This window comes from Scomber japonicus, chromosome 11 (assembly GCF_027409825.1).
Source record: "Scomber japonicus isolate fScoJap1 chromosome 11, fScoJap1.pri, whole genome shotgun sequence".
In the NCBI taxonomy this organism is placed as follows: Eukaryota; Metazoa; Chordata; class Actinopteri; order Scombriformes; family Scombridae; genus Scomber; species Scomber japonicus.
In genome coordinates this window covers 1,384,677-1,398,965 of record NC_070588.1, presented here as the reverse complement: position 1 = coordinate 1,398,965, position 14,289 = coordinate 1,384,677, and the positions used below count along the sequence as shown (strand labels likewise).

Here is a 14,289-nt window from a genome sequence, read left to right as displayed (position 1 = left end):
CAAGCTAACAGCTGAGCTAGCTGCAGAAAGCTCTGACGTAGAGTCCATGTTTCTGGTAGAGGTGGTGACTTTGATTGACAGGCAACACTTGGTAGGGGGCGGGGCTTCAGCGGACTCGGCGGGCACTCCCACAGCGTTTGGGAGCAGAGAAAGAGGTTGATGATTTTTATACAAATTTGAAGCCTAATTTCATATATTTGGCGATTTTTTTTTTCATTTTTAATCATTCAAATTTGGCAGGGTGGTTAACAACACACTTTTCTGTGGTATGTCAAACTCAGAACACATATTTATTCTTACTTTACACAGACTTTATAGTTAAAATGAATTTTATTTTACAGAACTCCCTAAAAATCTGGAGACTGACAAGAAAATGAGAAAATCAAGAGGGCTTTCTTTCTCTCCTCATTCTTATCCACTCAAACCCTGATCTCCCCCTGGTCTTGAAGACCACACCTTTTCCCTGTGGGCTACTAGGGGTATTAAGACCATAGGTGACTTAGTGGTGAATGATACTGTGATGTCATTTGACCAGCTCAGAGAGAAATATAGTCTCCCACAGAGTCACTTTTTTAGATATCTGCAAGTGTGCAGCTTTATTGCCACTACTGTGAAGTTACATCCAAATGGATTCTCTTTTTCAGCAATTGAGAAGATATTGCAAAGTGCTAATTCTAAAAAAATAATTTCCACATTTTATAGGGCCTTGTTAATCCAGAACACTGAATACACAGCTCGTGTGAAATCTCTTTGGGAAGCTGATTTTAGTGTTACAATCTCTAGGGATGAATGGATGGAGTCTGGCAGAGCGCATCAGGTTGCTTGTTCACTAATAAAACCAGGGAACTGAGATTTAAAGTTATACACCAGCTCCAAGTGACTCCAGTGAAACATAACAAGTTTAATCCTCTGCTTTCAAAATACTGTAACAAGTGTAAAATTAACAAAGGTTCATATTTTCATTGTGTTTTTGACTGTCCTTTTGTTATTGTGTAATGACATTGATGCTATTTTTCAGAGGAAGCTGTTTTTGGAACCCATTTTCTGTATCCTGACTGTTCAATCCACTACAGTGAACCTTGCTCCCTTCTCTCTCACGTTGCTTCAGGTGTTGTTATTTAATGCAAGGAGATGTATCCTCCTCCTTTAGACATCGGACACTGCGCCTTCTGTTGGAACAACAATACCAAAGCATGAAAACATACTATTTATGACTCTAGCTGTTGTATGCAAATCAGGAAGAAACATGCTAAGAATGTAGCAGAGACTCATCAAACAGGCTCGTGGGTGTTAATGGGTGAGGGGCTGCAGGGTGTAATCAGTCCGGTATGTTCTGAATGTCCAACTTTGTAAATCCCTTTGTTCTATTGGAATGAAAAGTGCCGTGTGAATGTCTCATCTTGACAAAAATAAACGGGCTAGGCTAAAACTTGTTTTAGCTCTCTGAGCTCCTTCGCCCCCCCACGCTCCTGCTCGGTGTCTCAGGTCAGCTGATCTGCTGCTCCTGGAGGTACCGAGGTCAACACAGAAGCTCGGAGGGTAAAGAGCTTTTTCTGTTGCTGCTCCTAAATTATGAAACAAGCTTCCTTTACACATTAGACGAGCCTCCTCACTGTCCATTTGTAAAACTCGTCTTAAAACCCATTTTTATTCCTTTGCCTTCAACCCTGCATGAGACTCTGCTCCTGTTTTAGTGTTTTATGATTTGTTTTTAGTTATTGTTTTATTATTTTAGTATTTATTTCCTGTTAATTGTTTTATGTTCCTGTATTGTTTTATCTATTTATGTTCAGCACTTTGTTTCAGCTGTGGTTGTTTTAAAGTGCTTTATAAATAAAGTTGAGTTACAGTGCTACAACTCCCATCTTCCATCCAGTGGTTAACCTGCTGGCCAGTTATTGTTACTACATCTAACACTACTACAATCTACAGTTAGCCAGTTAGCCGCCAAGCTAACAGCTGAGCTAGCTGCAGAAAGCTCTGACGTAGAGTCCATGTTTCTGGTAGAGGTGGTGACTTTGATTGACAGGTGACACTTGTTAGGGGGCGGGGCTTCAGCGGACTCGGGGGCACTCCCACAGCGTTTGGGAGCAGGGACAGAGGTTGATGATTTTTATACAAATTTGAAGCCTAATTTCATATATTTGGCGATTTTTTTTATTTTTAATCATTCAAATTTGGCAGGGTGGTTAACAACACACTTTTCTGTGGTATGTCAAACTCAGAACACATATTTATTCTTACTTTACACAGGCTTTATAGTTAAAATGAATTTTATTTTACAGAACTCCCTAAAAATCTGGAGACTGACAAGAAAATGAGAAAATCAAGAGGGCTTTCTTTCTCTCCTCATTCTTATCCACTCAAACCCTGATCTCCCCCTGGTCTTGAAGACCACACCTTTTCCCTGTGGGCTACTAGGGGTATTAAGACCATAGGTGACTTAGTGGTGAATGATACTGTGATGTCATTTGACCAGCTCAGAGAGAAATATAGTCTCCCACAGAGTCACTTTTTTAGATATCTGCAAGTGTGCAGCTTTATTGCCACTACTGTGAAGTTACATCCAAATGGATTCTCTTTTTCAGCAATTGAGAAGATATTGCAAAGTGCTAATTCTAAAAAAATAATTTCCAAATTTTATAGGGCCTTGTTAATCCAGAACACTGAATACACAGCTCGTGTGAAATCTCTTTGGGAAGCTGATTTTTAAAGTTATACACCAGCTCCAAATGACTCCAGTGAACCGTAACAAGTTTAATCCTCTGCTTTCAAAATACTGTAACAAGTGTAAAATTAACAAAGGTTCATATTTTCATTGTATTTTTCACTGTCCTTTTGTTATTGTGTAATGACATTGATGCTATTTTTCAGAGGAAGCTGTTTTTGGAACCCATTTTCTGTATCCTGACTGTTCAATCCACTACAGTGAACCTTGCTCCCTTCTCTCTCACGTTGCTTCAGGTGTTGTTATTTAATGCAAGGAGATGTATCCTCCTCCTTTAGACATCGGACACTGCGCCTTCTGTTGAAACAACAATACCAAAGCATGAAAACATAGTATTTATGACTCTAGCTGTTGTATGCAAATCAGGAAGAAACATGCTAAGAATGTAGCAGAGACTCATCAAACAGGCTCGTGGGTGTTAATGGGTGAGGGGCTGCAGGGTGTAATCAGTCTGGTATGTTCTGAATGTCCACCTTTGGAAATCCCTTTGTTCTATTGGAATGGAAAGTGCCGTGTGAATGTCTCATCTTGACATGACCTCACTAATAAATACATACATCATTTCTATTTGCAAAGATCAGATGTGTTGTTGTTTTTAAACAAATATAAAATGTATTGTGTGACTCCTCATGAAAATCCACTGCCCATGCTACTGATTTGCTCTGGCACTGCGTCTGAACATATAACAAATATTTTATATTAGGGTCAGTGATAGATAAGTGTTGGTAAGATGAGCAATTCAAAAATATCTTTAAAACTAGTTTTAAAAGCAGCATCAGGTTTGTTAAAATGTACATTTAGTATTTTTACACTGTGTAATTGAAGGCAGCTTCTTACGCTGTTTGTGTGTTTTTATGTGTAGGGAGTCTGCAGATCTGGTATCATCTGCAGAGGGACAGGAGCCCTGACGTGTTCAACCCCGGCCTTAGCAGCATGGCAGATGGACGACTCCACCGAATCAGAATTCACCGGGAAGGCAAACACCTCTACGTACAGGTGAGCAACCAGTCACAGATATTCAGTCTGCTGTGAATTGAATCAATAAGTAATTATTTAGATTATTGATTGAATGTGAATGAATGAATTTTGTCCCAGCCAGCTTCATCTTGGTAGTCAGTGTTGGTATTGTTATTATTGAATAATGATTATTATATCAATAGGTAGATATATTAAACTAGTGGTGCAATGGTACATGAATTCATCCCAGACCGTCATAGTGCACACGTTATGGTTTAGTGCATGCTGTACAAAGAATGTGGTCCATGACCCAAACAATTATAATAGTTATCCACTGAGACTGCACTAGGACTAACAGCGCCAGGCTTGGAAGCCAATTCATACACCACATAGTGGTCAGACTGTGTAAGTACAGCGTCTCATGATGCCATTGGGCCCAACAAGACTTTTTCCAGTAGACTTACATGTTCTGAAAATCAGTGGATAAAGTTTTTTTGAGTGTGATAATCTGTACAAAATGACTCGTCATGCAATAAAGGTCCAATGCCAGACTCAAGCTGCTGACATGGCAGTTATAGGTTACGTTCCCTATCCACTCTGCTACCTGGATATGCTGCAGTGTAATGTTATCTAAATGTAGAGCTGCTGTCAGTCTGTATACTCCACACCATGCAAGAAAAACATGTTGTAACAGTGTGTTGACCCAAGCTATGGCCAGCTGTGTGTGTGTGTGTGTGTGTGTGTGTGTGTGTGTGTGTGTGTGTGTGTGTGTGTGTGTGTGTGTGTCATTGTGTGTGTGTGTGTGTGTGTGTCATTGTGTGTGTGTGTGTGTCATTGTGTGTGTGTGTGTGTGTGTGTGTGTGTGTGTGTCATTGTGTGTGTGTGTGTGTGTGTGTGTGTGTGTGTGTGTGTGTGTGCGTGTGCGTGTGCGTGTGCGTGTGCGTGTGCGTGTGCGTGTGCGTGTCTGTCTGTCTGTCTGTCTGTCTGTCTGTCTGTCTGTCTGTCTGTCTGTCTGTCTGTCTGTCTGTCTGTCTGTCTGTCTGTCTGTCTGTGTGTGTGTGTGTGTGTGTGTGTGTGTGTGTGTGTGTGTGTGTGTGTAGACTTGTCATGTAATGGTAGCTACGCCCCATGCCTCTGACTGACGTGTCATTCCTCTGAAATGAAGTGCAATGGAAATTTAAAGTCGCTGTATGAAGTTTAATACCTCAAACTTCTACTGAGTTACATTCCACCACTGATCGGGATTAAGCCAAGACTGTTTAATAAAATATTGTTAATCGTGATGAAGTCCTGGCAGATAAAAGATTATAGAGGGATGCATTGGAGAACAGAACAATGCTATATTCATGGAAATGTGAGAATATGTTGAATAAAATGAATGTGCAATAAGAACTCAGTTTAGAATAAGCTTTGTCACAGTTCTGCTTTTTATTGGAGTTCTACTTTATTTGACATTTGAATCATGCAGGGATTAAATGTGACAGGAAAAAAAACAGCTGTGCAATTTTGTTCAAAGTGAGAATTCAGCCGATAGCTAAAACACATAAATCAGCATAAGAACATAAAGAATGAAGCAGAGCCACAGCTTACAGGCTCCTTTATGAGTGACAGGTTGCATCATTCAGGTATGTGCTGAATACATGGCTGTTTGTCAGGATTGTGTCGGGGGGGTCAAAGATGTTTGATGTCTTCAAAGAAGCAAAAATTAAGACATAATGTAAAGTTGCCTTAAAAGCCTTTTTATGTTCAGTGGAGCGTCACCTATGTCCTTATATTAGTTATAAAAGCACGTAACTCATTTTTATTGTGATTCATGTATTCACCTTAGAAAAAAAGTATATATGTTTAACCCTCCTGTTATGCTCCCGGGTCAAATTGACCCATCTGTTTTGACTCTTCCGTCCCTCCTTCCTTCCTACCTTCCTTCCCTCCTTCCTCCTTTCCTTCCTTCCTTCCTTCCTTCCTTCCTACCTTCCTTCCCTCCTTTCCTTCCTTCCTTCCTTCCCTCCCTCCCTCCTTTCCTTCCTTCCTTCCTTCCCTCCCTCCCTCCTTTCCTTCCTTCCTTCCTTCCTTCCTTCCTACCTTCCTTCCCTCCTTTCCTTCCTTCCTTCCCTCCCTCCTTTCCTTCCTTCCTTCCTTCCCTCCTTCCTCCTTTCCTTCCTTCCTTCCTACCTTCCTTCCCTCCTTTCCTTCCTTCCTTCCTTTCCTCCCTCCCTCCTTTCCTTCCTTCCTTCCTTCCCTCCTTCCTCCTTTCCTTCCTTCCTTCCTTCCTACCTTCCTTCCTTACTTCCTTCCTTCCTACCTTCCTTCCCTCCTTCCTCCTTTCCTTCCTTCCTTCCTTCCTACCTTCCTTCCTTCCTTCCTTCCTTCTTCTTTCCTTCTTTCCTTCCTTCCTTCCTCCCTGCCTTCTTTCCTTTACTCCCTTCCTCCCTCCCTCCCTTCCTTGACTGGAACACAACAGGAGGGTTAAAGTATGTTTAAAAATGTATGTCCACTTCTCATAATCACATGGTTCTATATTTATGCTTGGACTGATTAAATTATTATTATTCAATTATTTTATTTAATTATTTTATTTTGTATACCATTTATTTGGTTCAGGTTCGTTTTACAAACATTTGCTACCAAACTTTTTATGTCATTGTTTTTTAATATTTTGTTATTGGTGTTTTATTGTCATTGTATTGTTGTGCAATATAACACCCAAAATATTGATTAAATGTTAATTCATTTGAAAATGAGGTGTGAATGAGGTCTGTAAAACATCACATTTAGGTTTAACCCTTTATTGGGCAAATAATTATATTTGGTAACTTCTGTAAATATCCTTCCTTCCTTCCTTCCTTCCTTTCCTTCCTCCCTGCCTTCTTTCTTCCCTTCCTCTTTTCCTTTCTCCCTCCCTCGTTCCTTATTTCCTCCGTCCTTCCTTCCTTTCCTTCCTTCCATCTGTCCTTCCTCCCTCCCTCCTTCTCTCCTCCCTTCCTTCTTTCCTTCCTCCATCCCCGTTTCTTCTTCCTTCCTTCCTTCTTTCTTCCCTTCCTTCCTCCCTCCCTCCTTCTCTTTTTCTTTCCTCCCCCTACCTTCCTTCCTTCCTTCCTTCTTTCCTCCGTCCTTCCTTCCTTTTCTTCCTCCCCCTTTCCTTCCTTCCATCCTTCCATTCTTCCTTCCTTCCTTCCTTCCTTCCTTCCTTCTTTCCTTCCTTCCTTTCTTTCCTCCCTGCCTTCTTTCTTCCCTCCCTCTTTTCCTTTCTCCCTCCCTCGTTCCTTATTTCCTCCGTCCTTCCTTCCTTTCCTTCCTTCCATCTGTCCTTCCTCCCTCCCTCCTTCTCTCCTCCCTTCCTTCTTTCCTTCCTCCATCCCCGTTTCTTCTTCCTTCCTTCCTTCTTTCTTCCCTTCCTTCCTCCCTCCCTCCTTCTCTTTTTCTTTCCTCCCCCTACCTTCCTTCCTTCCTTCCTTCTTTCCTCCGTCCTTCCTTCCTTTCCTTCCTCCCCCTTTCCTTCCTTCCATCCTTCCTTCCTTCCATCCTTCCATTCTTCCTTCATTCCTTCCTTCCTTCCTTCCTTCTTTCCTTCCTTCCTTTCTTTCCTCCCTGCCTTCTTTCTTCCCTCCCTCTTTTCCTTTCTCCCTCCCTCGTTCCTTATTTCCTCCGTCCTTCCTTCCTTTCCTTCCTTCCATCTGTCCTTCCTCCCTCCCTCCTTCTCTCCTCCCTTCCTTCTTTCCTTCCTCCATCCCCGTTTCTTCTTCCTTCCTTCCTTTTTTCTTCCCTTCCTTCCTCCCTCCCTCCTTCTCTTTTTCTTTCCTCCCCCTACCTTCCTTCCTTCCTTCCTTCTTTCCTCCGTCCTTCCTTCCTTTCCTTCCTCCCTTCCTTTCAATGAGTGTCCTATAAAGGGTTAATGAGAAAAAAAGTCCCTGTTTTATGTTGTGAAGGCCTCAAAGAGGAAAAGCAAAGAAATATTGTTTGAATACAATTTTCTTGGTGTGACCTACAAAGGGTTAAAAGAGCCAGGATCTTAAACGAGTTGTTTCAGACAGAGGCTGAACTTTTAAAATAACTTACTTGATCTATATTCACCACAACATCAGATAAATTAGACATTTGAAGAATCAATTAAGAAGACCAAGTTACTTGAATTATGAATTAAATAACATAAAAGGTGATCTCAATTTAAGCACCACCTAGTGTCATAACCAGGTATTACAACAAATCTACATTTTGTTAATTTCCTGATAGTTATACACAGTCCCTTTTCTTCTGTGTTGTCGGTTAATGTTAATCAACCATTGACACCAAATTACATCAGTTTATGACTCTTGTACTGTCTAATAAATAATTAACTGAACTGATATACTTATCATAAATCATCAATCAATCAATCTTTATTTATAAAGCGCCAAATCACAGCAGAGTCATGTGAAGGCTCTTTCCACATCGAGCAGGTCTAAACCGAACTCTTCAGGTTTAATTTAAAGAGACCCAACATTCCCACATGAGCAACACTTGGTAGAACCCTCAGAACCAGAACCAGAGTGGGAGAACATCTTTTAACAGGAAGAACCCTCAGAACCAGACTCAGAGTGGGAGAACATCTTTTAACAGGAAGAACCCTCAGAACCAGACTCAGAGTGGGAGAACATCTTTTAACAGGAAGAACCCTCAGAACCAGACTCAGAGTGGGAGAACATCTTTTAACAGGAAGAACCCTCAGAACCAGACTCAGAGTAGGAGAACATCTTTTAACAGGAAGAACCCTCAGAACCAGACTCAGAGTGGGAGAACATCTGCCTGGACCGGTTGGAGTAGAGAGGAGAGAAAGGAAGGACAGACGAGAGAGAGAGAGGAAGGAGAGAGGAGAGAGAGAGAGGAGAGAGAGGAAGGAGAGGAGAGAGAGGAAGGAGAGGAGAGAGAGGAAGGAGAGGAGAGGAGAGAGAGGAAGGAGAGGAGAGGAGAGAGAGGAAGGAGAGGAGAGGAGAGAGAGGAATGAGAGGAGAGGAGAGAGAGGAAGGAGAGGAGAGGAGAGAGGAATGAAAGGAGAGAGAGAGGAAGGAGAGAGAGGAGAGAGAGAGGAAGGAGAGGAGAGAGAGGAAGGAGAGGAGAGGAGAGAGAGGAATGAGAGGAGAGAGAGGAAGGAGAGGAGAGGAGAGAGGAATGAAAGGAGAGAGAGAGGAAGGAGAGAAGAGAGGGAGGAGAGAGAGGAAGGAGAGGAGAGGAGAGGAATGAGAGGAAGAGGAGAGAGAGAGGAAGGAGAGAGAGAGAGAGGAAGGAGAGGAGAGGAGAGAAGCACAATGAAAATCAACAATGATAAATGATAAATAAATGATAAATCGTTGGCCTTAACATAAAACGTGACCAAATGTGAGATATGAAACAAAAGAAACAAAAAACTCTAAACAGAATAAAAACAAAGATATGTTTGCACCCGTGGATCACAGACGTATGTCGAGCTGAGTGTGTAACCCTAACCCAGCAGAGACGCTCTGTGAGCTGATAGCCGTCTGTGTGAAGCTGTCAAGAACATAATCTATAATATGTCTGAGTGTGCTGCTGCTGCTCTTGGTTTAGATTTCTAACTCCATATTTCTCTGATTACTCTCCACTCGACCAGATGGACCAGAACATGGACAGAAAGTTCACCCTGTCATCTGATGCAGAGCTGATCCTAATCAGATCCTTGACTTTGGGCAAAGTCACCAGTAAGTCCTCTGATGATGTGAAGCTTTCCCTGAGAAAAGGTTGAGTAAGCAGTGTGCACAATTTCCTCTTTCCATTTTTCACACATTACTCCACGTCAAATAATTAGACTTCAGTTTTAACCCCGAGGGATATTTAATTTCAGTTCAGCTCTTCTTGCACTTGAGAGAAAGTTACATTAAAAATCTACTTTTCAACCAAAACCTTCCAGGAACTTTGGAACCAAAGGAATTAATCTCAGCAACTTGGATAAAAGAGCATTTCAGCAGGATGAGCCAGGGATTAAACCCAGATAGCATGCGAATGTGGGCCACTTGAGGCAATGATCCGGCACTGTAGGCATTCTTCTGGCCCGGACAAAACAGACGTGAACCTAAACTGGCCCATGTAGTAAATGCTACATTTGGGCCAAATATCACAAAACGAATATGGCCCATCTTTGGCCGAAATATGGCAAGTATGGCAATGACTAATCCGGATGTGAGCCTAAAGAGGCCCACATATAAGGAAACATACTTGGCCCACCTTTGTTGAAACATATTTGGGCCAGTCTTGGCCGAACTGGTTTATTTGGTGTGTTTTTGGTTGACATCTGGCATTGTGATGGCTTGGTTATGGCCCACTTTTGGCAAACGTGAGCGGACCGCCCAAGTGCCATCATTCCATGCTGTATGTGGGCCGGATGAACATGTCAGGTGTGGGCCAGATATGGGCCAAAAGAGTTTTGCTATCTGGGAATGTAGGTGCTGTAGGATAGTGTCCTGAAATGTCTCTGATTTGGGGAAGGTTCGACTTTCTGAAGTACAGTATTTTTTTTTCTATGTTCTATGTTATTTGCTGCTTTATTTCTTTCCCTCCTTCCTTTTGTAGGTGGAAACTTCCCAGAGGAGCTGGTTGGAGCAGGTTCCAAGGGTTTCGTCGGCTGCCTCTCCTCAGTCCAGTTTAATCACGTGGCTCCTCTGAAAGCAGCGCTGCTGAATCGAGGAAGCTCACTAGTCACGGTCCGCGGTCCTCTGGTCCAATCAAATTGTGGAGTGCTGGCAGACTCCATCACATCCCACAACCTGCAAGGTAACATGCTGACAGACAGGTACACACACACTCAGTCGGCTGAAGTGCAGCAACGTTCAGGTGATGCTACTCTGATCTGTGCTCGAAGTTTACTCTGTGCTGATTGGGTAGACTCAAAGTACTTTAGTTTAATTTATTTGTCTCTCTAATGGCTGATGGGACAAAGCTGTTTTTATATGGCTTTGTTTTGCAGGCTGAGTTTGTATCTGCTGATGGTGTAGTGGGTTCGAGCTGGTTTACAGGGATTCTGGGTTAAGCTGAGGTTCTCCTATCAGCTACTAGACCATCTAACTATTTGATTTAGGAAGTTCTTATTTTTTAGGGAAAGGTTGCTAAACCAAGACACCAAGCAGAAGGATGAAATAGATTCAATAAAAGGTAAAAGAGGGTCAATAAAGTTTGATCAATGTGAAAAGAAGACAGTTGCAAATCAAATCATCATATATTGAGCCCAGTTTATTCATGGAGAAACCACACACAGTGTAAAGCACTGTCTAGTCTGTGCTATATTAATGTCTGTATGCCAGGTGTTGTAGGATAAGCCTTGTGTGACTTTTTTTGTTTGTTTTAACATTCTGATTTTTATACAAAGAATACAGAGAAATGCCCATGTGTCATTTTCACATGATGTGACACATTAAAATAGAGGGTTTTGGGTCCTTGTGGTGTTTAATCATCATCATTACTCATGTGTTAAGTTTAGTTTAAATGTTGTAAGTTCAAAAACAAGAGATGGAGGTTCTCAGGGGGTTTATCCTCTTATCAGTTATGGACCACCAAAAAGAAAGAAAGTTATAGTAACCCAAAAAAAGGGATCTGGACCTCATTTCTTGCACGTTGTTTTATAATGAGTTTATCATTTTCTTTCCGACAAACTCGGTCGTGAATAAAAGAGTAAAATCATTCATCCATTAAACATCCTCTTCAAGTGATTTGTCCGAAACATGCTGCACAGCTTTGACATGTGTAGACATGTTTATAATCTGTGACATTATTACATTTAAGGAATAATGAATTTCTCACCTCTGCTTCTACAGATCAATCTGCAACGACAAATAAAGATAAAGGACAGCGCAGCAGTGAAACCCAGAGTGATGTGGCAGTAATAGCAGGTCTGTTTCCATCATTTCTCATCATTTATTTGGCTATTAATGATTAAAAAATGTCTTTTATTTGTCACCATCTGACGTCTTAATGATTTCCTTTGGTCTGTTAGAGCTAATTTATTAGACTTTTATTTTTATATTTATTATTTAAGCAGAGACACTAAATGGCAGCGTGAGATAAATAAACACACACTATCAATAATGTGCAACAATCACATATAACACAATAAAACCAAAACAAGTTTTAGCAAGGAGACTTTTTTCAAGTGATTGACCGCAAAGTGTAAAGGCAATATTTAAGAGCAGCTCTCAAACCAGAGACATGGACTGATCCTACGTCTGCCTTACTGTACAGTAATTTGAACAAATCCACAGTTTTTTCAGTGATGTTATTCTGCAACGAAATATGATTAAAATTGCTGTAAATTGAATTTTGCAATCTGTAAATCCCCAGGAATAATTAATATGTGAAATGTATTTAATGTCATATATTTATCAATCTTTAAATATCAGTGGTTGGAGAAACGTTGACATTTTTTTAAGAGTAGCTATATTGCAGTTTAAACATATGGTTATGGTCGTGGGTTTGAGGGACAGCCAGTCAGTTTTGTTCAGGAGGCCTAAAGACCTGATTGTGTTTCAGGGAGGAGGAAGTCAGTGATGTATTGGGGTGATTGACCGTGCAAGGCTCTATAGGTAATTAAAATGAATAAGAAGGCCCTCTGATTGGGAGCCAGTGATGTGTAATCTCTTATTATCTCTCGTTCAAAGCTGAGCAGCTGCAATTTGCATGGTTTGGAGACAGTTCAGAGTTTGATTTAAACAGGTTTAAAAACGTATTACAGTTATCTAAAAGAGAATAAATAAAAGCATGAATAATCATCTGCATCTCAACCTTGGTCATCACAGATCTTAACATAGCATCGTTGCTCTATTGGGAAAAAACACGAGCTCACAAACTGACTGATGTGATGATACATGGACCTGGATTGGTCAAAGAAAAGACGCCTAAGATTACGCCCAACTCAAACACTTAACATACCCATATACTGCTTTATGTTTGGAATTATGGAGCAATCATATCATAGAAAATGTAAGAAAGGTACTGCAATCAGTGTTAGTTATAACAGGCACTTGTGGAGCAGTTGGAGAGAAACTAGAGTTTATAGTTTCAAAGAGAATTTTAGAATTTCTTGAAATTAGGTTGGCCAAATATGCAGTCTTAGCTTTCCTCATTTGAAGTTGGTTAAGATGCAGTCGATGAGCCTCTAGTCTGCTGGCTAGATCTGTCTTCCTGCATTGCTGCCTAAAACTGTGGATTGACTCATTTATCTAACTTGAGGAGTTTACAGAGAGGAATTGTCCAGATTTAAATGAAATCACTAATATCTTAAAATCCAACAATCCGAAGATTAAAATACATCATCCAGTTAAAAGATAGTTAAAAACAATCAGAATGTAATAAGTATGTCGTAAAAATATTACTTCAAATTGGATAAAAGGTCAATGAATAACACTTAATACAGTCCAGTACATCTACATCCAGTGGTGAGGTTGCAGATTGCCACCAAGTGAATACCTAACCCCCATGTCTGTCTTACCTATAGTTTCTTTAAGATTGATGTAGCTTTTATATAAAAGTTGCATCCTTTTTGGAGAAAGTCATGATTTTTGTGTGTGCATGTGAGTTTAAGATTCATTTGAGTTATTTTAATGAAACTGAAATGTTTGAAATGCAGTATATATTATGAATGCTTTGAGAGTTACACACAGTGTTAGGCACAGAGTATTTGTATTTGAAACTGTACCGTGTGTGTGTGTGTGTGCCGGCTGCTCCTCAGGTGTGGTGACAGCGGCGGTGTTCATCTCGCTGTGTATCGTTGCTATGGTGATCCGCTTTCTGTACCAATGGCGAAGCAGGACAAGCGACAGCAGCGTCACGGAGAAGGAGCAACGACACAGCATGGAGACCGGATACAGGACAGAGCTCCACCTCCACTCCTCCATCAGAGACAACATGAAGGAGTACTACATCTGAATACACACAGTACTACATCTGAACACACACAGTACTACATCTGAATACACACAGTACTACATCTGACAAAAGGAAGGACTGCTACATCTGAGTACATGGAGGACTACATCTTCATGCCTACATCTCACTACTCCATGAAGTCAGATGTAGGTGTGATACATCTGACTAAACATGAATAACAACTAGAGGTGCAGAGTACTACACTTTACTACATTAAGAAGTTCTGCAGCTGACAGCAACAAGTTTAGCATCTGGCTACTTGAAGAAGTACTACATTCAACTACACAGAGTAACAGAGTAATAAAGGACTACAGGATCAATTAGACTACATGAAAGAGTACCACATCTGACTTCTTGAAGTAGTACTACATTCGACTAAATTAGGAAGTTCTAATTTAGTTGTACGATGTCTGAAGGAGTCCGATGACATGGAGTACTACACCTGACAGCAGAGAGCACAGTTGTGTACCACTCTCACATATGGACTGACAGGTGGATGTTGTTGCTGCAGTGTTGCATACAAACACAGACCTGTAATCTGAACACCTGCACGTTGACCCGATACATTGCGAGCACCTGTGGGCCCTCCTGTTGTGTGAACACTACAACAGAAACATAGAGGGATGTAATTTCTACAAGTGTGTCTGATGCTGTGAGACGATTAGGTTTTAAACCCTCAGAGGGAGAAGAAGAAGAAGATC

General features: G+C 41.1%; 1 protein-coding gene across 1 annotated transcript in view; it reads left to right on the top strand.

Annotated features, from left to right (window-relative positions):
• LOC128368126 (contactin-associated protein-like 5) overlaps positions 1–13,588 on the top strand; it is an 82,684-nt gene extending 69,096 nt beyond the window's left edge. Inside the window, exons 18-22 of the mRNA XM_053328877.1 lie at positions 3,591–3,724; positions 9,288–9,375; positions 10,244–10,444; positions 11,482–11,556; positions 13,392–13,588. Coding sequence (XP_053184852.1) covers positions 3,591–3,724; positions 9,288–9,375; positions 10,244–10,444; positions 11,482–11,556; positions 13,392–13,588 — 695 coding nt within the window. The remainder of the gene's footprint in view (positions 1–3,590; positions 3,725–9,287; positions 9,376–10,243; positions 10,445–11,481; positions 11,557–13,391) is intronic.
• The last annotated feature ends 701 nt before the right edge of the window (positions 13,589–14,289 follow it).